General features: G+C 36.7%; 1 protein-coding gene across 2 annotated transcripts in view; it reads left to right on the forward strand.

The window, feature by feature from the left end:
- The window catches only part of ATRNL1 (attractin like 1), a 555427-nt gene that overhangs the window by 413693 nt on the left and 116829 nt on the right, over positions 1-24905 (forward strand). Inside the window, exon 27 of one of the 2 annotated variants that reach the window (XM_076339089.1) lies at positions 4870-4977. The exons of the other annotated variant lie outside the window; for it this stretch is intronic. Coding sequence (XP_076195204.1) covers positions 4870-4977 — 108 coding nt within the window. The remainder of the gene's footprint in view (positions 1-4869; positions 4978-24905) is intronic. 2 annotated transcript variants of the gene reach the window in all.

Here is a 24905-nt window from a genome sequence, read left to right on the forward strand (position 1 = left end):
GACTCTGTTTTTGCAGGGCAGTCCATTTACATACATTTTTAATTTTTTTAACCCTTGGAGTCTGTCAAATGCAATGTGATCAGAAATTAGTCAATGCAGCTCTCCATGAGGTTTTGACATTTTTCCTTATTGCAAACACTTTTCCTATAAAACTCAGATTTAATGCATGGCATTGTTAATGCTTTTGTTGTAGCCTTTTGATGTTATTCACATCAGCAGTTGACAGCACAGAAACAGGAGACAGAGAGAAACAGAGACCAAGTTGTAACTGCAGGCAAGTCAGAGCTGGGTGATGAATAAGCAGAATAGGAATTTCAGATTAGACATTTGGAAGATCTTTGTCACTAGGAGGGTAGTGCAGCAGTGGACTGGACAGCAGTTGCCAGAGAGATTGCAGAATTACCATTCTTCTCAGTTTTGAATACTCACCTTGACAAAGTCATGGATGTCCTGGTACAATGTTGGTAGTGATCTGATCTAGGAAAAAAAAAAAAAAAAAGAAAATCTAAGATGTGAGGGAAGAAAACCTAGAAAACCTAGGCAGTTGTTGCTGTTGTTAAAATAATAGGCAACATTTCAACTGCCGTATCCTTCCTTATTTCTGAAATAGGGTACTGAGACTGCCTGGCTCTAAACAGCCAAAAGGAAGACTTTTTTGGACTGGCTGTGAGAAGTCTTCCTAACATTTTTACAAGCGTTTGCCACCTGCTTAATTTACCCTAGCTGTCAATCTGCCCCATGAACTTGGGCAGGCACACTTGTCTGTGCATGCTTTATGGCACTCTCTAACATGTACCTTGCTTGCCAATGGGCTAAACTAGCCCATAAATGTGCCAAACAGCAACAGAAAGATCTTTGAAAGGATTTTTCTATTCACCCTATTATGGCACTAAAATGGTCTTATCCTTTTCAGCTATCCTAATCTATCAGTCTCTCAAGAATGTCTGTTACTATGTAACAAAGAGAAAGTACACCTGTCCTAGTTCCTAACATCTCATGTACTTTATTAGGTTTTTTTCAGTTAGGGCTTTTCTAGGACAGTTATGCTGGAAGGTGAAGAGAATAGCATAGAAAAAGCAGTGCTAGTCAGAAGAACAGTATCCTATTCCACATGAGAGACCAAGTCTTAAAAAAAAAAAAGAGAAAAAAAAAGAAAAAGAAAAAAAATCTTCTAAATATGAAAAAGAAGCAAAATGGCAATGCTTCCTAAAATACAAAAGATTTGAAACATGTCAGCCTGGGATTGCTGAAATGTATCCTGTTAGTGTTAAATCATTGTAACATGTATTTTGCATTGACTGTTTTATTGTACATGAATACAATATGGCCATTAAAATATTTTGAAAGTAAGCCTAAATGTTATCAACCAAAATAAAACCAATGAAATGCAACATTTCTACTTAAATAAGAACTTTGCAACAAATACATTTTCTCATAGAAGATTATACAAGATGCTATGGAACATCTATGATTTTAATTCACTCCAAACTGCATTGATCAGAGGAGAAGTATCCCCCATGAGAATTTTTTTGATCAATGGTAAAATTGAATTGTATAGCCAGGCAAACGCTTTCCTGTGATATACTTCTAGATGGGGAAGCAGGTCCTGTGTCAAAGGTACTTATTTGACTGGCACACCAAAACTCAAAATTAACGTAATCTATGGGAGAAGATGTCTACATGTCCATGGAGAATCAGGTGAAATGTGTATTTCCATGACAAGGGACTAATTATGCCAAAATGGTTGCTTCTTAAGAAATGTTCTCAGATGGATTTTGAGTGAGAAATTGGTGAACTAATTTATAGTATCCTAACATCTTACTGTTCTTCACTGATGACAAATATAATTCTATACTTAACAAGAAAAACTCTTGAATAAGATATAAATTGATACTTTAAAATTGTTGCAAAGTAATAGAGATGCCTAAAAAATTAATCTTGTCAATACCCTTGGACTAAAAAATATGGGTTTAAAATTATGGTAGACCTTGAAATTGATTGTCTGCTCAGTCAGATAAATGCTCATTGAATTTCTCAGTCCTATGCTAAGAAAGGAACGTTTTGAATTTCCCACAGTTCTAAGTGAATATTTAGGCATGTGCTTAATTCTGAATATTATAAATTAAATGTGTGATAAGATATTCAAGTATTACATGTCAATAATGTCCATCTATTCTTTGTCTCCAAATAAATATCCCTAATTACTGAAGAAGTATGTATTTATTTTTTGTTTGTATGATTTTTAAATGCAGTAATTTTTTTGGATATGAGTATATAAGTAACACCAGCATAGTTCCACTTTCCACTATCCTATGTGTATTTCTACCTGAGCTATGATGAAATCTGTGTGGGTTTTTTAATCTCTTTGACTGATAAGAAAAAGGTAGGGAAGAGTTTTTTCACTCTTCTTACAATACCCGTCTTTGGAAAGTTTCCCTGTTTCTTGGCCTATGGCTGAACGATGGGAATTTCCCCATACCCATATGGGCTACATGAAAACAGCGTGTGACTGGAGCACAGGGTGTCACACCTGAATGCCACCTGCCATGCCATAATCTAACTCACAAGGTTTTCTATAACTGGAACTTTACCTTTGTCCCATGCTTGATACATGGACAGTTGCAGATGGTGGGAGTTAGTGACCTTTTCCAGCCACAAAACTGATTTTAAACATCATAATATCTTCCTGTATTTCTTCTCATTGCATCTTATTTTTCCTGTTCTGCACCTTACAGGGAGCTTTAAAATGCTGAACAGAAAGAAGCAGTATTTTGAAAAGAGCACTTTTCTTTGACATGCAAGTGCTCAGCCACCAAACTCAGCAGCGCTTCATGGGCAGCCAAACAGTTTAAAGTTTTCATTCTTGTTTACAGAGCTAATTAAGAATCTTCGTAGTACTCTTCTCAAATGACAGAGTATCAAAATTACAGTAACGACCTTGTGAATGAAAAGGTTTTCCTGAACGCATGACCAGGAGCAGAGGTGAAGAAAACTGCTAGCCTTAAAAAACAGAGAGCATATCAAATACACATGCCTTTATAGTCTGTATTATGTAAATCTTTTAAATAATTGTTTGTGCATTTGGAGCGTAGGTTTTTCTGCTCATTTAAATACTTCCCCCAAGCAATTCTATTTGTTTAAAACAATGTTTGGTTTCCCATTAAAAAGTAAGCATTTGCCAGTAGCTCTGTAGACTTACAATACTGTAATGAGTTCCATATGGCAGGGCTGCTCTAATAACATTGTTTTCTTAAATTTTTGTTATTTTAGGAAGAAAAGGAGCTAGATATAGTAATTTTAGCATGTAGTGACTCAGTATTTTATGCTTTAAATTTTTGTGGTCTTTGTCAAGTTGTTGGTAAGACTGGAGGGTCATAGTTGTTCTTTCTGGCTGTAAAATCTATGAATATATTGCATTGATGCAAATCAGTGCTGCTGTAAATCAGTATACAGAGACTACCAGTTTCATTTTTAAAAGAAGGGTTAAACCCCTAATTTTTAACCATCTAGATATTCAAAATAAGCTTTTATTTATTCTAAATATAAAACGTAGTTTCACCCAAAGACATATCAATTGTCCTCTTGGTATGATATACTGGGAGCCCATTTGCGCAGGTGCTTACTGACAAATATACTGCATGTTTATAAAAACCAGGTCTTAGGAATGTACTGGGTATGCATTAGGAGACTACTTTACTGTTTTGATTTTAACGTTACGAGTGCTTCTTTAGATTTCTATAGACTATCTTAAAATGCAAGTCAAGAAAAAATGCATGAGAAGTATTACAAAATGAGCTTGTTGCTTTGTAACAGACCTTAAATCAAGTGTTTATTAGTAAGCTGCCAGCAAATATTTGCTTGCATACCTTTTATCATTTCAAAGGCTTTTATGAACAGTACGTCACAGTGCTAGTTCAAATTACGTTCAAATACCAGTTTCTAATGTTTTAAGCTTTCCAGAGAAGTAATAGGGAGAAAAATGCTAAGAAAATGAAACTTAGCTCTTTTCTAATAAAATATTTTTGCAAGCATTTTGTCTCTTCAAGATGCTGTGACATCCTATTCAGTTGAAGGAGCACACAACTTTAATTGCACGACTCATTCACTTTAAATATTTAATAATGCTATTATTAGTTGCGCTGAACCAGTGAAGTAAGATCTGCAATATCTAGTGCTGGTCATCATTTTTATTCATCATGGTTTAATAAGCATTCTAATTACAGATTGAGGAAGAAATATGAGTTAGCTTTGTGGCTTTGCTTGGGACTTCTATGCACACTGGTATGATTGGAAGGGATTATACAAGCTCTGTGAGCATAGCTGATTGTATTCAAATACACTGATGCAGGCTTCCCAGTCCTGACACATTATTCTTCATATATAAGTAACTGCGGAAAAGATAGTGCATAAAATTATGAGTCCTGACACTATTAACTCCATCTGGCTTAGTTGTGAAGTATGAAAATTTGGAGGCCAAGTGGACTTGTTCTTGGCAAGTGTTCTAATGCATGTATTATCAGTGGAATTAGGCTTCAACTATTTTTACCAACCATTTCCCATATTTGCTTGCAACTTGCACAAGTAGCAAAGTTATTTAGAGTGAACAGTCAGTTAGGGAAGCTTTCATTTGGAGATTTCATCAGAGTTCAAGCTGAAAGACCATTTGTAGACAACATAAGCCCTCCGGGCTCAGTTCTCGAGTAAATATAGATGATGATAATTTAGTATAACTTTCTCCCTTTAATATTACAAATATTGCTATTTGCATGCTATTTGCATTCTTATGTTTTAATGGGAGGTATAGTAGGGCAGACTAATATCTGGTGCATTTTTTAATGTTTTGTTAAAACATCATTTTTTCCTCATCAGCAACTTATGCGGGAGCGACAGCAGATGGCCAGCCGCCCCTTTGCTTCTGTCGATGTAGCACTGGAAGTAGGAGCTGAGCAAACAGACTTTCTACGAGGTCCATTAGAGGTAGGAACAGTGGTGCTGACAAGGGACCATTGTGATTTGCATACTTATATTGCTAGTCTCATCTGCATCTGCTTCTGAAACCAAGCAGCGTCTGATTACCTGGAGCTGACAAGTCTCAGCTACATATGTTATGCCATTTTCAAGGCGCAGAGTTTTAATAGCATGACACGAGCTGTAACAAAAGCCACTGGAGAATCTATTAGCCTGGGCTGGAGTGACAGCCAGCTCACCTGGCAGTCCTTTCGTGATGGATGTGAGCTGAAGGAACGCAAGACACAGGTATTAAGAAGGGAGCAAACCTCATGCTCGGTCCTTCACGTACACAGTGCCCCCTAGTTAACATCTATCTTAATTAACAAAGATTACAGCAAACAAACAAACAAATAAATAAATAAAGCAGCTGTGAGTCGAATTTCAATGTTGTGTTTTATATGTACAGGTTTAAAGAATACAGAGTATACTGCATATTTTTGTTTGTAGATAATGGCTACATTACTGCATTCTTTCATTGTAATTGCAGTACATTGGAAAAGAAATAATAATATGCAAGGCAATGTGATGTTGGAATAGTGTAATAATGCATGAAATGGATTCTGGAAGTTTCACCTGAGAATAGAGGGAGAATTACAATATGTGGATAATAATGAATATCTAATCTAGGCTGGGTTTTTGGTAGATCGTAATCCTCTATTCCTTTACTTTTATTTACAATATTGTGTTTACAGTTATTACTTTATCTTATTTATGGTGAGACCTGGGAATGAGGTGTGATAGCTCTGAAATCTTTCAAGATTGTACTTTTCTTTTCATTGCTGCCAATTCCTCTTAAATTCAAAGCTTCTCTTACTTTTCTCAATAGCCTCTTTCAATGGAAGATTAAATGCACTCTATCAAATCTCTAAGGTTCATGGAGAAGTGAGCAATGTGAAAAAGAGATTCATAGCAGAAAGAAAAAGAATCAGCTCTTGAGTGCTTATCAAATTGAGGTGCTCTGTCCTGCTACTGTATAGGAAGCAATCACAATTGTTCTTGCTGGCATAATTTAAATACTTGAATAGACAGTGAATAAAGATGCCATATCTCTTTGAAGAAGCTTTGTTGTTTTCTGACCAAATACTAGAACCCCCACATTCTTCACCAATATCACCATATTTCTGTCTCCTTTTATCTTGGAACAGAAGACCTCTCCAGCTCCCCAGGCTGAGGACACATTACACTGTAGTTAAAAGTTAACTTTTTTGAATGTGATTTCATTGTTTCTACACTGGTATCTGGGAACATTTTCTCTGTTGTCTTTTCAGAGGGAAGCAATGAGTGGGAGCTGAGGCATCCGAACTCTAATTCTGTACATACTGATTATTTAATTAAACTTTAGAAGTAAACTTCACAAGTTAATTGCCACATTTTCTTTTCTCATATCTTTTATTTAGCACTAAAAGAGGTAAATGCTAAAATATTTTAATTATATTTTACAGTTTTTATTAGCTTTTTCTTCCTAGCCTAGCATTTTCTAGTAATTTTTTAGTATTCAGTATCCATAGTGTTTTTTCCTAATTAATACGTAGTTGTACACAGAATGGAGTCCATTCAAAGTTTCCTTGGAATTACAATATACTGATCTATATCAAAACAAAGCATTGTGCTGAGGATTAAATGAATGTGATTCAGGGTATTGATTGTCCTTTGATGTATGTTCTGTAAGAAAGAGCTATATTAAGCTTCTGTTCCCTGTCTATCCTCAATTTGCGAAAGGACACTAGAAGTTGTAATGCCATTCTGTTCTTCATTCTCAGCTCTCTTTCGGACTGAAGGGAATTTGGATCACACATGTACTTCCAGGATGCAGTGCTTAAACAATAGGATAGTATGAAGTAGCTGTAACTTCATTTTGTTGTATTAAGTTAGAATCATTAAACTATTTGAATAATTCTGTGATATCTGATGCCCATTGGGATCTTTTAAAGTTAGAGATCTTTTGGTAGAAATGAGGAATATACAGTAACTCTCTTCAAAATGTTCCACCGGCATTGCGGAGATCTTGCACAGATATACCAGGGGTTCCAATTTTAATGGTGGTGCATTGCATCCCCTCACCTCATACTTTTATTGAGATTGTGTGTTACTCACTGATACTTTGGATATTGTTGGTATACTTTTATTGACGTTGTAATAACTCCGGCACTTCCAATGACATTGTATTGATCCATGGGTCCCTGGGGCACAGTGTAATGTCATTGAACTGTTCCAGACATTACTGCAAGTCTCCCATTCAACTGCATAGTAAGACTGCTGTTCATTAATGTCATCTGGCTTACATGATGGTGGTTTTGTACAGCTGGTGTTCTATATTAATACTGATGGTCTGGTACATGTCAGTATTCATATGACTATCTACATGGTAATTCCAGTATGCCATTTGGTTAGCTTTTCTTTTATTATTTGTATTTATTTGTAAATATCCAGAGCAACTGTTTCACTGTAGAGTTTTAGTTTGCAGTAGTAAGGCATTTTTTGCACAGTGTTTGGAAAGCATATCTAAAAAAATAACAGTATGAATACTGTACTTAAAATGATTGCCTAGTTTAGATACTTACAATACAACTGATAATATTTGGGTCTATTTTCAGTTAGCAGCAATTTGCAACAGATTAAAATAAAATCCTGAAAACATTACAGAAGAGAGTTGGATCTCTGTTATTTTGGGCTCTCTTTCTGCTTTGGAGTCTTTACCAGCCAGTCTATCTTAATGTTTTCCCAACAAAATGACAGTATCTTGATATTAACTCCTTCAAAAAACTTTAATCTGCATCATATTCCTCCTGTTTCCTGCTGTCTGAGGGGGTTCAGACATTGGCAATAACCTTTGCTCTTCCCAATTTAAACCATATTATTCATCAATCTTTACCTCTTCAGACTGCCTTTCTGTGTAACTGAATCACAACATGACATTAACAAGGCTCATCTTGTCATCCATTCTGTCATGTTGGCCTTATATCAACTATTAAATATATTATTGTCAGTTTAAACTTAACATAAAGGAAATCAAACTTAGTTTTTCCCTCTTGGTATCACGTCAACCACTACCTTGCTAATGATAACATGGTAGCATCCTAATTCTAAATCTATGAAGCAATATGTACTCCTGCTGTGGCATGATATTCATGATACTAATCTTGTGCACAATTATCCTATTTAACCCATGCCAGCCCTAATCTGCATCTTCATCTGTTTCCATTATGATTGCCATTTCCCTACTTAGAAGTGATGAAATCTGCATGAGCTCTTACAAGGGAAGGTGAGGCTGGAGGCAGGCCATGCCTCACTCTTCCTCCTTCCTCTTGGGAAGAACAAGAGCAGCCTAAAGTTACTCCGGTGGAGGAGCGGAAGGGAAGTCTGGAAGGCAGTGAACCTCTGTGTCCCAAGAGGGGAACAGTCAAGGGGGGCTACAGTGAAGTGGCTGGTGTCCCAGGGGCAGGTAAAAGAAGAGAAAGAATTCCTAAGGTCCCCTTGTTAGGAGTTTCACATAGCACAGGCTGTTAAGGAGCAGAGTAAGAAAACACCAGAAGCACCCTGTCCAGAGAGTTTGAGAATATGGCGATATTTTGTGATACCACCGTAATTTTTTCAATACCAGAATCATGAAAAATTAAAGTAGCATCATAGATCAATAGCTACAATGCTTCCTGACACTCAGTGCCCTCAGTGTTAAAGGATTTTTTATTCCTTTCATTTCTCTTTCTAGACATCTAAGCCGTTTCCAGACCTGGTTGCTTTTTGCTGCTCAGTATATGCTAAAAGCTAAATAATTTAGGCTATCTTCATATTCTAAGCCTCCTTTAGGCAACATTTTTTTCCCCAAAATATAAACCACTTTTGAAGAGTCACTTCCACTGTGCTGCTGACAGTCATTTTAGTTAAATTGTATGTTAAGTGAAAAGTAATGAAAATGTTTTTTCTGTCCTGCTTTGCCTAACTTCTGGGTATTTTTCAGTTCATTCAGAGCCCGTGATTTTTTTGAAATAGGGACAGATTCTTTCTTTAGGCCTGTGAGATAAGGTGGGCACTACTGTAAACTCTAATGTATGGTCATGCTAAGTCTCTGGACAGCAGCATCTACTGTGCTACATCTGCTGGAGTAAAGACAGATGTGTTATTGCCTGCATAAGAACCAAGTGCAAATTTGCTCTTATGATGATCATCCATTTGATATCTTTACAGTATTACTTGGATATCTATTTTTTTTTGCAAATTGACGTTCTGTAATAATTATTTCTGCAGAAAAACATGCAGTAAATCTTTCAATCATTTTTCCATCAAGTTACTGCATTTCCTGTAAAATTGTCACAGATGTTAGATGGTTCTCTACTTCTGACAAGGTAAGATGATCTCAAGAATTTTGAATTTCAAGTAAAATCTAGCTTTGTTTCTCTAGCAAGCAGTAAGTAATATTTATGGTACATTAAATAAGATTTGAATTTCAGGCACTTCTGATAAGTATGAAGCCATTATATCTCATTTATTTGAGTAAAAGAATTGGAAAGTATGCACCAACACCAGTAGCTATCATTATATCAAGAATGGTTATTGGAAATCCCAGTGACTTATTAAAACACATTAAAATCCTGTAGCAGAGATTTGTGGGGTTTAGGTAATCGAAGTTTATACTAATAAGCTGTGTTGCTGGTTTCTCCTGTGTTGCCAATAAGATGTCAGGACTTTTTAGCTTGCTTTACAAATAAATCCAGTTAAGTTGGGTTCATTTTCTTGTTTAATTTGAATAATTCAGTGAGTAATTTTTGAAACTGCAACCTAAGCATACTTCATTATTTTGTACAAAATGAAACTAGTTGTATGCTTCATCAGCATTACACCTGCATTATTTTGATGACATAATGTCTAGTATCAAGGAACAGATTCTTCCCAACTCGTTGTTACAGGTCATCAGATTGCCCCTTGATAATCTCAGTTCCTAATTTTAGTCTCAGTGTCAGAGGATAAATTCAGTGCCCTTGTAAGAAAGTAACAATTTATTGAAGGGAATGATTAAATTGTCCCTAGAACGGTCATCTCATTTTCAGTGACCATAAAGGCAGTACGTATTTGGCAACAGTAGCTATCAAAGACCATTATACTTACACTTCTTGCTTACTTAAAAAGTCATGCTGCATAATTTGCAAAGTTGCAGGTGTTGCTCATGCAAGCTTATTGGGGAGCTGAACTCTGGGAACTTCAAAGAAGATATTAGTATACTGTATTAATTATTTATTATAAATTTTGTTTAAAATGCAATCAAATCTGATTATTCTTTATTTTTACTATGGGATAACGAGACATTATCCCACACTACTTGTGAGAAAACCAGACATGCTCCTGGATGGGGAAGGATAGTTTCACTGGCTAATCCATGTTTCTATCTTTGTCATGGTTAGTGCTGAGGAACATGTAATGCCAAGTATAGGATACAGCCTGTAAGCCAGTTCAGCCATGATCCCATAGAACAAGTTGCAGGTTGTTCTGAAAGATTCCAGGGACTGCAAAAGCTGTAGCTGCACTCAAGGGAGCAGAAACATAGTTTAGAGCACCTACCCTGTTTGTTCTTTTCAATGTCATTCAGAAACAAAGGTTGCATTGGTTTTTTGTAACCTGCCCCTTAGAAGGCTTTGGATGTGCATATGAGGAGTTGGTGTTTTTAGAACTCTCATCCCTGAGTTTAATTGTCATTTTCCTAACTAATATTTTTCTTTCCTAGCGAAGTTTATTTTTTTTTTTTACCCCTTGCTAATTCCAAGTTTGGATTATCCATATTGTCCGTATGTTATGTCTGTAAGCCAGGCTCTCCTTGGCATTGGAAAGGGCTTCACTAAAACTACTGTGTCTGGTCTGTGGCACGGCAGCTCAAGAAGGACCAGAGGAGAGAGAATCTAGATGAGAACAACGTGAACAATCAGAGTCTTAGAAAATATAACTACAAGGAAAAGTCAAGGAAATTGGAGTAGACTGTTGAAAGGAGTCAAAATAATAACCTTCAAATATGCAAAAGGTTCGTAGCAATCAGGAGGGCGACAATCTTTTCTTTTCATGCACTGTAGGCAGCAAAGGTGTAATGGATTAAATTGTAGTAGAGGAGGTTTAGGCTGGATATCAGGAAAAACTTCTCATAATAAAGCTGAATCACTGGAAGCAATTGCCTGGGGAGGTGATGGAATTTCTTTTATTGGAAGCTTTTTAGAACAGGTTAGACAAACATTTCTCAGGTACCATGTACCCATAGCTCCATTAGCTTCTCTCCTTTCAGCTGTCTTTATTATTATTCTGATTACTGCCTAGCTCTTCCTTGTGCATACTCTCTGAAAATTTTCCATTTTTGTTGTTTGAACACCTTAATTACCTTCATTGCACTATTAGTTTTCTGTTACTGAGTATTTCTGACCCTTCTCTTCACTTTTGCTGTTATCTTCATTGATTTACGTCCTCAGTTTTCTTGCAAGATCAGAAACTGTTAAGTCATCTCTGACCCCCAGTCTCTCCATGACTGTAAGTCTGCCTCATATGATCTCCAATCCATTCTGGAATAGCTTCGATATTCTCCTTGAAGTCTGTATTCATGATGTAATTATTTTTATCTTAACCAGTGCATTACCATTTTACAGCCTTTCAAAATCCATGCATCCTACAGTACTAGATCTCAGAGAAATGTAGTCAGGTGATACACCTGACACTGAAGAGAAGAATCTATATTGGATCACATTTTCTGTTTTTCTGTATTACTCAAAGATCATGCTAAATTTGCTGTCCACTGCCTCAAGAACTCCATTATCTTGTGCTACACTTTGACCTTGATGGCTTACTCCATTCTTCTCAGCCCACTCCCTCAGTCCTGTTCATCTGGAAAACTTTCTCCTAAGCTATTGAGTCACTTTATTTTAAATCCTACCTTCTAATCTATTTTCTTCTTTGCAAGTGATTGATTCACCTTGGGTATCCTTTTGTGATACCATGTGTGAGGGATGTTATATCATACGCAAAATTCACGTTCAGTAGTTCTTCCATTACAGAAAAGCATTTACCTGAAAGCAGCATTGTTTGGTCTCTGTAATAACTCCTTCCTCATATAATGAACTGTTTTTCATGAAATAAGAACTTTAGATTTCACACTATTTAATTCCTCATTCACTGGTCATATACAACAGTGTAGCTCTGCCCAATTAAATATCTTTATATTTGCATAAGATTTTTGTTGCTTCTCTTTAAATTTATGTCTAGCAATGTGTGAATGTTCTGAGCCTGTGATTCAGAACAAATACCTAATCTAGTTGCTCATGCATACTGGTCACAGCTATGATATCTTGTGTGTGTTGTGTATACTAACTCTATTCAATGTAAAGCGTATAGAAGTTCAATTCCTTGCACAGAACCAAATTAACAATATTTTAAGATTTCTAAGCAATATTTTTCTCCTTTGGCATATGGGAAATCTAAAAATAGTCTGAGAAATGCTGCCTGGAATAAGCCACATCATTTTTTCATATAGACCAAATTTTTGTGTGTGTGTTTATTGCTAAAAGATATACTAACACCTCAAAGCTTGTTGATGGTTTGACAGAGTCCTTAGAGAAAGTTTTTAAAATTCTAGATTGGTTCTGGAATGTATCCAGTCTCTAAATTTACAGAAAATCACATTTTTAATCACTACATTCTCTTGTTTGCTTGCTTACTTCTGTTGAGTCAGTTTACCCTCATGGGCAAACAGACATTGTAAGAATGCCTTAAACATGATGTATAGGAGATTTTTCTACGTGCAGGCTGATGTCCTAATATTTCATACTAACAAGAGAGTAAAGCCTCTGCTTATTAGCTTATGAGCTATAGGATCTGTGAATTCACAGTTAGTTCTGAAAACCTGATTTTGTTCAGGTTTTTTGACAAAAATGTATCTTTCCACTTCACAAAATTTATTTGGCACATGTACTGCATAATCAGATGACTATAGAAATTGTTTGGATAGAAATATATGATTTGTGTTGAACAAAATTGCCAACAAATTTCATGCTCAATTGGAACAATTAGCAGGAATTTTGGCTGACTAGCTAAATGTAGGTGTTTCAGCGGTATTGGCGTGCTGTGAATAGAAATTGTGAAATTATTGTATTATGCATAGTTGCAAATTGAATGTATCAAAATAAATATTCTGATTGTTTTCAAGCAGAAGTGTTTAGATGTGTCTGTAAATGTTATGAATAATGACACTGTACATGTCCTATGTTCATTAAAATTAATAAATACAATTTTTCTAACATCTTATCTCATAAAGTAGATAGATACAAAATTCAGTGAATGCAAAACAAAATATGTATGTATTTACCTCTAGGATTGTCTTTGAACAAAGTTTGCTTATGGGAATCTTGCCTTTGGATAGCAAATCCATGACAATGAGAATTTTCCAGAATTGTTTAAACTGAACGTACCAAAACATGGAAATAATTATGCTATCAGGGTAACTAAAAAGCACATAGATTGAATTTTTTCTCAGTTTGATTGACTGGGCTTTTCTGTGCACCTGATTTTCATACGCCGTTCTCTGACAGGCTACTCTTTGTAGCTATATGTATTTTCTTAGTATTTCTTTTGGTTTTAGATCAGAACTTGTTTCTCATCTTTAAAGCAGGACATTTCTCTCCTTTTTTAAAAGGAAAGGAGAAGAAGAAATAGATACAGAAACTATAGTCTTTCATCAGCTATTTCCCATGTTTCCAGGTGGAACTGGCTACTGTACAGCGTTTGATATTTGGCATCTTGTAGTCCTTAGCTTTGCTTCAGAGACTTTACCTGCATGCCGTTTCCTAGCTCTGTCCTTGAGTTTCAGTTCTTCCTGCCAACAACAACACACATAGAAACTGCAGCAGACAGGAGACAAAAGTGCAGTGCCTTTGCTTTTCTTCACAGAACTTGTCAACCTGCATGTCGTCTTGGATAATCCCATAGGTTATGCCAGTTTTCACTGAAGTTTTATCATTCTATAACTTCTATCAAACTAAATTCGAGTCTGAAGTGAATATGAATTCATTGCGTAGAAGGCAGTGCACCTGCCCTCGACAACAGATGCCTAAACCTCACCCAAGCTTCAGAGAGCCATCCAATTTGCTTACTTGCCAAGACTGTTCAACCTGGTAGCACTTTCCTACTTGGTCTACAGACTCAGCTTTCAGAGCGTTATTAGCTAAGCTTTGCCTGAGTCCACTGAAAAGGCTGAAATATTATGTCTGGTCAGGACTACAACTAAAATAATTTTGAAGATGGCAACCTTTTGCACAACAGTATAGTGAGAATAGCATTTGTCCATGAGGTAAGAAAGCACTGAGCCCGAGGGGGACTATACCTACATAGCCCCAGGCATCCTGTGGGAGCACACACTCTTATTTTTACAGCTACAAGAGTGGATTAATCAGGTGGTGAAAGGAGAACAGATTAGAGGGAAACTGACTGCTCGGGTGACCTGGACACCCCTCTGGAAGGGGGCAGATGTAAAATGTTCCCTTTGGGCAGGATCCAGAGTTCCAGAGTATGCTCTTTCCATCTCGGTGTCTAGCTTTAGTTCTGCCTGCTGCGCTTTGGGCATCATGGCTTTTGAATTTCTGTTTGCATTGTGGCTCAATTTCAAGAAAAAGGCTGGAGCATGTTCCTGTTTAGGTAGACCATGAGGCCCCTGGACTGCATAGAGCCTGAAACTCAGCTTTCTCCTTGCCTGGATCAGGATCACTGTTCTGATGTCTGCTTTACTGTGCAAAAGACAAACGTGGGTCCCGCTCTCGTTGTGCGCCCATCATCAGAGCTGGGGGAATTTAATATAAGCGTGCTGTGTAGCATTCCACCTTGTTCCCTATGTTGTCAGTGGAAGAGGAGGAGAGGCCTATTTTTCCCCTTGCATATTGTGAGAGGCGGTTTCCTTTTTCACACTGATTGTTTAGAAAGGTATGGTAGTAATTACAGGCAGACTAGATCACTTCTTTGGTGTGAGGAACCCAAAATTTCAAAGAAGCTATGAGGAGTCTGGGTATGTAAGTTATAGGGCATACATTCCATTCACTGGCTTTAGCAAAGCAGAGGTAGAAACATTGCATGAGGTGTTAGTTTCAGTAATAATCTCAACTTTTTTTTAATTACAGAAAATACCATAATATTAGAACTTGGAAGAATGAGCGGGCTCAATCAGGATTTAGGGCCCAATGGTATGATTCTTTAATGGTCCTGAAGGAGCCTTCTTCTTGTACAATTTCTTTTGGAAATCAAAAGATTATGAATGGCATACTGCAGTAAAGTAGAAGCTGCAGTAAAGTAGAAGTTACAAAGGCAGCTAGACTGCAGTGAAATTGGGAAGATCAGGAAGTTTGTATCAGGGCCATCTCTACAAGAGGAACGCCTTTAAACAGTAAGCAGTATTTGTGATATGTGATCATTTCCACTTATAAATGTAGTGTACTTTACAAATCTATTAGAGCTTCCTATAACAAAGACTGTAAAACATTATTGTCCATTAGTGTGAAGCAGTAAAGTTTTTAACAGATATACATGAAATAAAATTTTCCTTTTTTCATCTTTGGTATATATTCACATTATTGGAATTATATTTAAAGTAGAATTTTGCCTTTCCAAGTGCTATTCCTTACACTATATCCTTGGCAAGGTGACTTTTTTCTTATCTTTATTATCCAGCTTTCAGTAAGAAACTGGGAAGTTTAAAGAGACACTTGCTGTCAGCTTCTTGTCTCAACTGTTTAGGCCTTTGAAAAAGATGTATAAATATTGAACCAGTTGGAGTTAATAAATAAAGTTATTCTGTTCTACAAACAACTTAATGGTTATTAAAGAAAAAGCCACTGGGCTCTTGGAAAAGTAGACAAGCAATTTATTTTATATTGAGAAGTTTTTCAAATTGTAGGAATCAGAAGGAATCAAATGTACCCTTCTGAACACACTTAAATATCAGTTTATATGCAGAAAAGAAAAGCATTATCCAGTGACTCACAAACACAGTTTGTGTTTTGTGACACAAAACACACAAGTGTAGGACACTCTTTAAGATAGCCATTAAATATACTAAGAGGCGCTGACATGACTTTGGCAATGAGATCCAGTGAGATCATTTTCCTCTGGGCATAGGGATGCTGTAAAGTGCACATTTCATTTTTTTGCATGAAGAATATTTTAAAATCATATTAAAAGAAAGAAAATATGTTACCATTTTGTTATAAACAGAGCCAGCCAAACATCATAAATTGAATATGCATTAAAAAAATCTCCAAAACTTACTGTCATGTACTCCTGTGTACCTTCAGGGCTTAATCATGAATGTTATTTGAGTTACATTCTTCCATCACTCACTTGCTGAACTCAAGAAAGGTAGAGTTGCACCAGGTCCAAATCCAGCACAATGTGTATCTGCCAGAGCACCATTAAAACTAGACTAGTGAAATAGTATACCTACTCTGATGGATTTATTGAGGAATAGTGGATTTGTGTATATGGTTAAATGCAGAGTAATTGCAGAAATATATTTTTAAAAATTTGAAAAAAAAATTTACTTTTTCTCACTTCCCAGTATAATTAAGTGGTTAAAGTAGTACTACAATCTGAATATTTAATTTTCTTTTTCTCCAAAACAGTTACAGCATCTGTTTCTGTTCTAGTAGCAAACTTCCACAGACGATATCCATTAAAGTGAGTGAAAGCGCAGTGTGGTTGTGATCTAGCAACAGTTTATAACCAGTTTGCCACTATTTTGCAAAATAAATAGCTAAAGATTTTAAATAAGCTTCTTTAACCCAGATGTGTGTCTTATTAGTGACTTTCTTTTAGTTATATGTAACAGCTCAAGGTGAAAAGGAATTAAGAGGAGAACTGGAAGGGGTGCAAGGACCCTGAAGGAAAGCAATAATTAATGTGGGGCCATACAGGAAGATGCTTTGATGCTTTTGGAGCAACAATTATATATCCATAAAATGCACAAAATACACATCCATAAAATGGCACAAAACTGCTTCTATCTCCCCTAATGTGACCTCTTCACTAAGTAATATGTTGATAAAATTAGCATGCAACCCAAACCATATTTCCCAAAGCCTAGACATAGTGCTACAATTTGCATATGCACTGCATATAGCCATTGATACTCACAACAGGAAGCGGCATAAAACCAGTGCATTTAGTGTAGGAGCCTGTGATGTCATGCTTTGTTTTGTTTGATGTATACGTTTTGCTTTGCATTTATGTGAGAGAGGGCAAAGTCAGAGAAACTTGTCCAGAATTTGGGGTAAATGATAGGGAAGTGTGTGAAAGTCTGCAGACCAAGTAATATTTCAGTAACATTATTGACCTAATCCTAAGGAATTTACGTCTCCTGTGATACTTGGAATTGGTTTTGTTCCAAAAAGTTCTGTTGTGCAAGATGAGGAGGGGGAAAAAAAAGTTTCATCACAGACCTTTAGGCTGTTTTAGATGTGCCATCTTAGCCACTGAGTAGTTTGAGGATAAGGTCTGAAACCTTGAATTTATATTCTTTAGAAAACCAGCACAGAGAGCAAAGGGTAGGTTTGACGTTTTTACTGCAATCTCTGCAATAGCTTTTGCTACTGAGGTATACTCCATTACTCTGTTTCAGATAGTTTTTCAAAGGGCTTAAAATGTCCAAGTATATCATAGAACTGTAGTCGCCCTTAGAGGTGAAAAGAGTACAATCAACTCATTATCTTCCAGAATGTGGGGCAACAACTTTAGATCAACTGGGAAAGGCAGAGAGGATTATTCAGAAATGCTGCTTAATGAGAGCTGGGACTGAATGAGAAATCCAAAAGCTCTTCTATACAATGGGTTATATTGAACATTGTTTGGTACACCTTCTCTGTATTTGTAGGGTCTTCCAAATGCTTTCCTCTGTTCACCTCTGCCTTGCCCAGTTTTAACTCTAACCAGCTTTTCTTCCTCAGTATGCAGATCTTCTCCAAACACCATTCTGTTTCAGCATTATGACCACTAAGATAGTAACATGGCAAGCACTTCTGACAGACAAATGCAGCTATTTGTTAGCTGAGTATTTACAGCACTAGAGACCTCTTCTTCTCATCAGCTGTTTTGGAGACTTTACATTAATGGGACCAAGGAACTGACCCTTGTTAGGAGAGTTCATGTTAAGCTGAAATTTAATATTTTTACTTACTGAATTTGAATTAGGCAGTAAATCTAATCTGTAGAAAACATCATTCATCATGCACAATAGAATCATAGAATAATTTAGGTTGGAAGGAACCTCTCGTAGTCATCTGTCAGTCAAAGAAACGGGATGAGCCAAACCCCTGAGCAAAGCCAGGCACCTTTGGTCAGATTGCTTAGGGTCCTGTCCAATGGTGTTTTGAATATTTCTAAGGATGGTGATTCTGCAACCTCGCTGGCCCCTGTTCAAAGTTTGACTGCCCTCATTGTGAAAAGCCTTCTCCTTATATCTCATCAGAATCTCCCTTCTTGCAACTTCTTTCTGCTGCCCGTTTTCTTATCCCCGTGAGAAAAGCATGGCATAGTCAGAGTCAGCAACAAGATCCCAACTTAGCCTTCTCCCTTTAAGACTGGACAAATCCTGTACTGTCAGGCTTTCCTCCTAACTCCTAGGCCACCTATATCTCACTGTTTTGTCTACAAAGATACTATGGAAGACTGTTTTGAGAGTTGCTAAAGTCAAGGTGATGCCATCCACTGCTGTCTTCCGCTGAGCCCGTCATACCATCACCGAAAGTAACCAGGTTGGTGAAGCAAATTTTGTCTTTCATAAATCCATGCTGGCTATTCCTAATCAAATTCTTGTCCTTCATGTGCCTGGGCATGGCTTTTAGGGGGATTTCCTTCCCAGCAACAGTGGGAAGCCAGTTAGGCTGACCAGTCTGAATTTCCCCAGATCTTCCTTCTTGCCCTTCTTAAAAATGTGTGTAACATTTGCCTTTTTACAGAGATCAGGAACTTCCCCGGATCACCATGACCAGTCAAAGATGATAGCATTTTCTCAGTGACATTGGCCAGTTCCCAGTATCCCATCTGGTCCTGTGGACTTGTCTACATCCAATTTGCTTAAGTGGTGCCCATCTCATTATTCCTCTACTATGGGTACTATGTGTACTCCCTACTAACTCAACCAGATGAAAAACATTAGCAAAAACCAAAATCTATGTTGCTCAGGATTTCAGGCTTTTTTTTGGTGCATGGAAAAAAGTTGGATATAAAGTTCTTGCATAAACTAGAGAAGCTTTGACGTTAACGTAATCAAAGAACTGCTGTAAAGGCACTTCCTTCAGCAGCAGCATGTAAGAGTGGTCAATGTCTGCTTTTCTGCTGATATTTCTTGGTTTGATATATTTTGGGGGTTTTTGTTCTTATGCCACCCCATAAATTCCAGAATTTTTTCTTGAACTTTACATTTTAGTAGTTGCAATGTGTACCTATATATACTATGCACAGTGTTTTTTAAAGATTGTGTTTAAATATTGGCAGTGCATGTGCAGTTACAAAACACAGTTATGAGTTTGTGGCTCATGTATGGTGAGATGAGTTCAGTTTTTTGAGGGTTTTTTTTTTTAGAGGCTTTGTGGTAAACTAGGCACAGTTCACACGGTAACAAACTGGAAAGTGTTAATGAAGACCCCACTCACAGGCTTTTACCTATCCTCAGCTTTGACCAATTAGCCAATTAGAAACAGCACCTCTAAAAGCCTAGATCCAAATAAATAACAAATTTGCAGGCTCTCCTGAAAAGGCTGTAGAGTTGTGCTGAGAGATGTTGAAGGAAGAACTTTGCTTGAAGAGTGATGGTTGACTACAGAAAGCAGCCTGGAAACTTGGTGAGCTATGGAAAGAAAAGTCTCTCTTCTTTCTTGTTTAATGCAGGGTGCCTTGGCTGGAGTTCAGTAAAGTTAAGGTGAACTGTATCAAAGCTGTTTTCTGTGCTGTACAAATTGATAATGCTATTTTAGTTCTTCAAAGAAGAAACAAAAGAAAAAAAATAGATTTCAAGTACCTATTACCAAGAGTAAATAAGAAAGATGTTTTCTCTCTACATCTGATTTTGTTTCCTTGGTTTTTCTTCTTTCTTCTTTTTCTCGGTAACATGTCAATCATAGCTTTCTTATTTGTGTATGCCAGCTGCACTTTAAGAGAGCCTACTATTAAAAATCATCTCTCTTTAGTGTATGTTAGTACTTTTTTGCTAGTGTTCCCTCTGAAGCCTACCAGGTAGTCCAGGCAGATGTAACTTTTCTCCCTAGTATCTATCTTCTTTTTTCCATCTTCAGGAAATAGGCAGGCCACTCTTTAATCATAATAAAGTTTCACTTAAATAGACAGTATCTCCTTTCTGGAATGGGTGTGTTCATCTGGCTAATTAAAAAATCCCTGCCACATCATAAAGGTATCATCATCTTTCAGTGTTTTATTGACACATTTCAGTCGTTAGTGTCTAGACGGTATATTTTAGGTCAACAGGTATGTTAACAAATATAACTGATGCATACAAACATCTGAATAGAAACACTGTATCTTATTACTGGCTCTGGCTGTCAACTAGAGATGAGAGAATTGTGTACTCTTAGGTACTGTAGAGTGAATCATCCCTAATACCTTTCTCCTAAGCATGTTAGATCACTAAGCTTTATGAACAAAAGAGTCAGTGTGTTAAAAGGATGCTCTGATTGCTTTCACAACAGAGGTGGTCATGGAGTCTGAGCCCTTGTTGAGTAGTATCCTTCCAGTCTGTCTTTTGATTAGTCTTAGCAATCACTTTGTGTTTGTTCTCATGTAACTAGTATCTCTTCTTTTTCAACTTTTCCAACAGATAAGTCATATTTAATGACAATCATTGCTATATATTAACTTGTAGCTGTGAATAATGTGGGTCCTAATCTTTCAAACAAATTCACGTGCAGAACTGTCCTTGCAAAAGTACACCATCAAACTTAAAAGCAAGTAGGCAGCTACAGTTAAGTATATTCATAAAACTTAGCAGGATCAATTTTATAGTCAGTTCCACCATGATAGAATTTACAAACAGAACTACTTGTGTGATTGTTGTATCTGTATCTTGGGAGCAAACTCTTGAGTACGTGATATAAAACAGCTTTAGAAAATGGAGAAGTGGTTATCTTGGAAAGTGAATCTTTAGCATTGCATACAAATACTTAACAAAGCAGAAGTAATGAATTTTTTAAGCTACAAATGGAGAAACTGTACTCTGTATGTGGTCTGATGTTACTAATGCAGACCACTGATCTACTTCTATAGATATTTTAATCTACAATGAACGTGATAATGAATTTATTAAGTGTTATTGTTGGTACCCTTTTCCTCAGTTGAAGTTTCAGTGAAGGCAGTGTATTAATAATTATGAGGTACATCATGAATCTTCTAAAATTTGTATTCAGAAACTCACTGTCGCTAATTTCATGGAATCATAAGTAACTTGAAGTCAATGTGACACAAGAAATGATACTCAACTGTCTCATCTCTAACAAATGACAGTAATTAGCCATATTTCAAGCAAAAGATAATACATCACAGATAAGAAAGTTCATATTTCATACGGTGCCCATTACCAGAGATATAGGGTCAAATGAACTCTCATGTTACGCTCCTTTGTAAGCTCTTTTATCACAGAATATAATATTAAAATGATGCTTGTAAAGTAAGTTTTAAGGCAGAGGAAACTTTTGAAAATTGATGGCTTTAGTGAGCAGTCAGCATCAGTATTTACTTTGATAAGGACTAAGGGAATACTTACGGGGAATTAAAGAAAGCCTATGCATCCTTGTTGTGTTGTCTTCCCCACTGCTAATAAGGGAATGGCAGTTTGGTTCATGTCTGGTCAATTCCTTGGTGACTAAAACAGTACCAGCTTTGTCTTTTTAAAAGGCTATGAATAAAACAAATGTTCTCAAGTATCTAAAAATTCTTTGCTGCTTATAAAGCCTAGTATGTATCACTGACCCTGTGATGTGGGGGCCTTGGAAACAATCTATGCAATGGGAATGAGGCTTCCCACATTGAGTGGAGATCCAAATCCTTCCCTTTCAAGATTATAGTGGTCTGAATTCAACAGCAAATAGCTGATTAATACCATAAGGTATTTTGTCTCAGTACCTCTAAAACCAGTGAATAGGTTGAGTAGCTGGTAAATACAATTGATTCCATTTACCTGCCATAAATAAAAGGGTGGAAAGTTCTGCGAGGAGAAATGGTGAGCGATGGAGTGAGTAAAAGCTGTGACCTAAGCCAAGTCCTGCCCATTGCAGTAGCTGCAATAAGTAACATATCTATACAACTATTGCAAAGCAGCAGGAGAAATATAAATGTACCTACCCTTATGCAAAGCATTCCTGTGTGATCACAAAATGCATGTAACACAGGTGAGTGAGAAAGGTGGTGCATTTTGGAGGGGGATGGTGGCAAGAAGGCTATTGTTACAGTGCTGGGAACATGCACACAAGTGAGGTAATACAGGTGCCCTCTACTGCTACAAAGGGCCATCAGGTTGAAAAAGATGGACGTAAACCGGTTTATGCTGCTTTGTGCAGGAGGGAGGCATCCTCTCTGATGTTAAGACACACAATCTAGGCTTATTCATAGGAAAACTATAGTACTACCCTGTTTGATTTCTCATGTGAAAATGTAACTCTCAGTACATGTTTTTATGTTCAACTTCTAGAAACTCAAGATTAAAAAGCAGAGTTAATGCATACCTGGCTATGTTCAATAGCATCTTAATGAAAATAGTCAGTCATGCCTATGACTTTTACATGTGATTCCTAACAGCTGTTTGCTAGGAATTTCACCCTTGCATAGAATAAAACGGGGATAATAGTAATACTTTAAGCATTCTGAAATCCCTTAATCTGTATTCCTAATAAGACTTTGTTACTGATTCTAAGGAGAAAACCCAAGTAACTTTTTTTTAAAAGAGCCCAAAACACTTTTTAAATCTGTTTGCATAAAATTAATCTATAGAGCCTTTTCTAGGATTAAAGTTTTATTATAAAAATGAATGCATGAAATTTAGTATTTTCTTCATAAATTACAATACTGTTTAAGCAGATGTTGTATTTGAAAAGATACATAGCTTTTCTTCCGCAGTACTTGCAATGGCGTCTTAGGTATTTATGCATGTGATGGATTCAGATAATAGTACAAATACGTATGTTACACAGATCAAAATTAAAAGGAGTGATTTCAAAGGAATAAAAGGTATTTGTAGTGGAACAAATATTCCTACTGTATGAACACAATATCTGAAGTGTCCTGTTGATGTTTTTGCATGTTCAGAGAAAATCAGCACTGTTATACTTTGTTTCCTTCCTTATAACACGAAGCTGAGTTATTACTATACTAATGGTGCAGCCCAAAATGTTTTTTAAATGCTGGCAAAGCTCCAGTTTATCTTGTTTTTAAGTGAGGTTATTCCAGTATTATCTAAGAGTCAATGTTACAATCTAAGTGGTATTTGTGGGGTATGGAGTCAGGTTCCCTGAAGTGTGAATGTCCTTTTGCTGATTTATAGTTTTGCATTATTTAAGTAGTAAATTCTGTACAATGCAGATGAGAACCTTTGAGGGAAAAGCAAATATTATAGTAATTCAGTATTTCAGTAGCCTTGTAGCTATTTGAAACAGTCTATTAGTAAATGATGTTTATTTTCATCTTTAGGTACAAAAATGCTTCTTATGTATCAGTAGATATCCATCCCACTTTACACACAGGAAAACTGACAAAGAAAAATTGGAAGCAAGCCCAGGGTTTGTGGTTTGGTTTTTTTTTTCTCCCTATCCAGTGATCTACTCATAAATGACAGTATTTATATTGGCCCTTTCTATCTTCAATCTAGATATGGCTTTCAGTGTAACAGAAGCCATAAAATATAACTCAGTAATTACTACAGCTTTTCCTAAAAATACAAGACTTAACTAGAACTCATTGAGAAATATGTTGTCAATTTAAAAACACCAAATGAAATGTTGGGATAAATTTCTCGCAAAAGATTTTGCTATTGTAATGCCCATTGCTGTAGTAATCCACTTTTAGATGCCTGATTCAGAAGTGAATCCAGAGCCATGTGTGGAGCAGAGCCCACAGGGAATACTGAAAAGGGATGCCTCTTCAAAAGTACCTAAAACAGGTGGCAGAAACCTTCTTGTGTCAAGTCAGGATTCGCATCTAAAAATGGACTCCTGGAGTTAGGTGCTTGTGCTTCTGCTCTTAAAAACAGAGGGAGTGCTGTTGTGTTTATATCTTGCACAGTAGTTCAGTGCCTCAAAGAGCCATTGAAAATACAAGACATGGGTGTTATAGGCCATCATCAGCCAAGAGAGTCAAAGAATCATCACTATGACCTGAATGCAAGGCTATGGGCTGCTCTTGTCATTTATTGTCATAGTTGTGACTCTGCTATTGTAGAGAAAAGGGTTCTTGATCTCAACAAGCCTGGTAGAAAAACAACCTGTGACCTTGACTGCTGTCTTGGGAGATGGAAGATATTGGGTATGGGTTTTCTAATCTCTGCACCAAGTGATGTCCAAGCCTTTAATCCAATTGTACTGTTGTAATGTGTGGTTCATGAATTGCCCTTTGAGGTAGAATCAAAAACTTTGTCTCTCCCTAGTAACCTATTAACAATAGGTTATGCAATTGTACTTTGTTCTGGCCTAATCAATCCTGAATTTTTCATTGTTCTGTAGGAAACCTGAGCAGAGGAATGTTTACTTTACTATCCCTGCATGTGCTTATGTAAGACACAAACATTGAAGCCATTAACTCTGCTGAGACTGCAGTAAATTCGGAATGTGTGAAAGTTTCTCTATGTACCAACAGGATTTTATTTGGTTTTGGACTTTTGGACTTAGGTGCCAGTA

Source organism: Aptenodytes patagonicus, chromosome 5, assembly GCF_965638725.1.
Source record: "Aptenodytes patagonicus chromosome 5, bAptPat1.pri.cur, whole genome shotgun sequence".
NCBI lineage: Eukaryota > Metazoa > Chordata > Aves > Sphenisciformes > Spheniscidae > Aptenodytes > Aptenodytes patagonicus.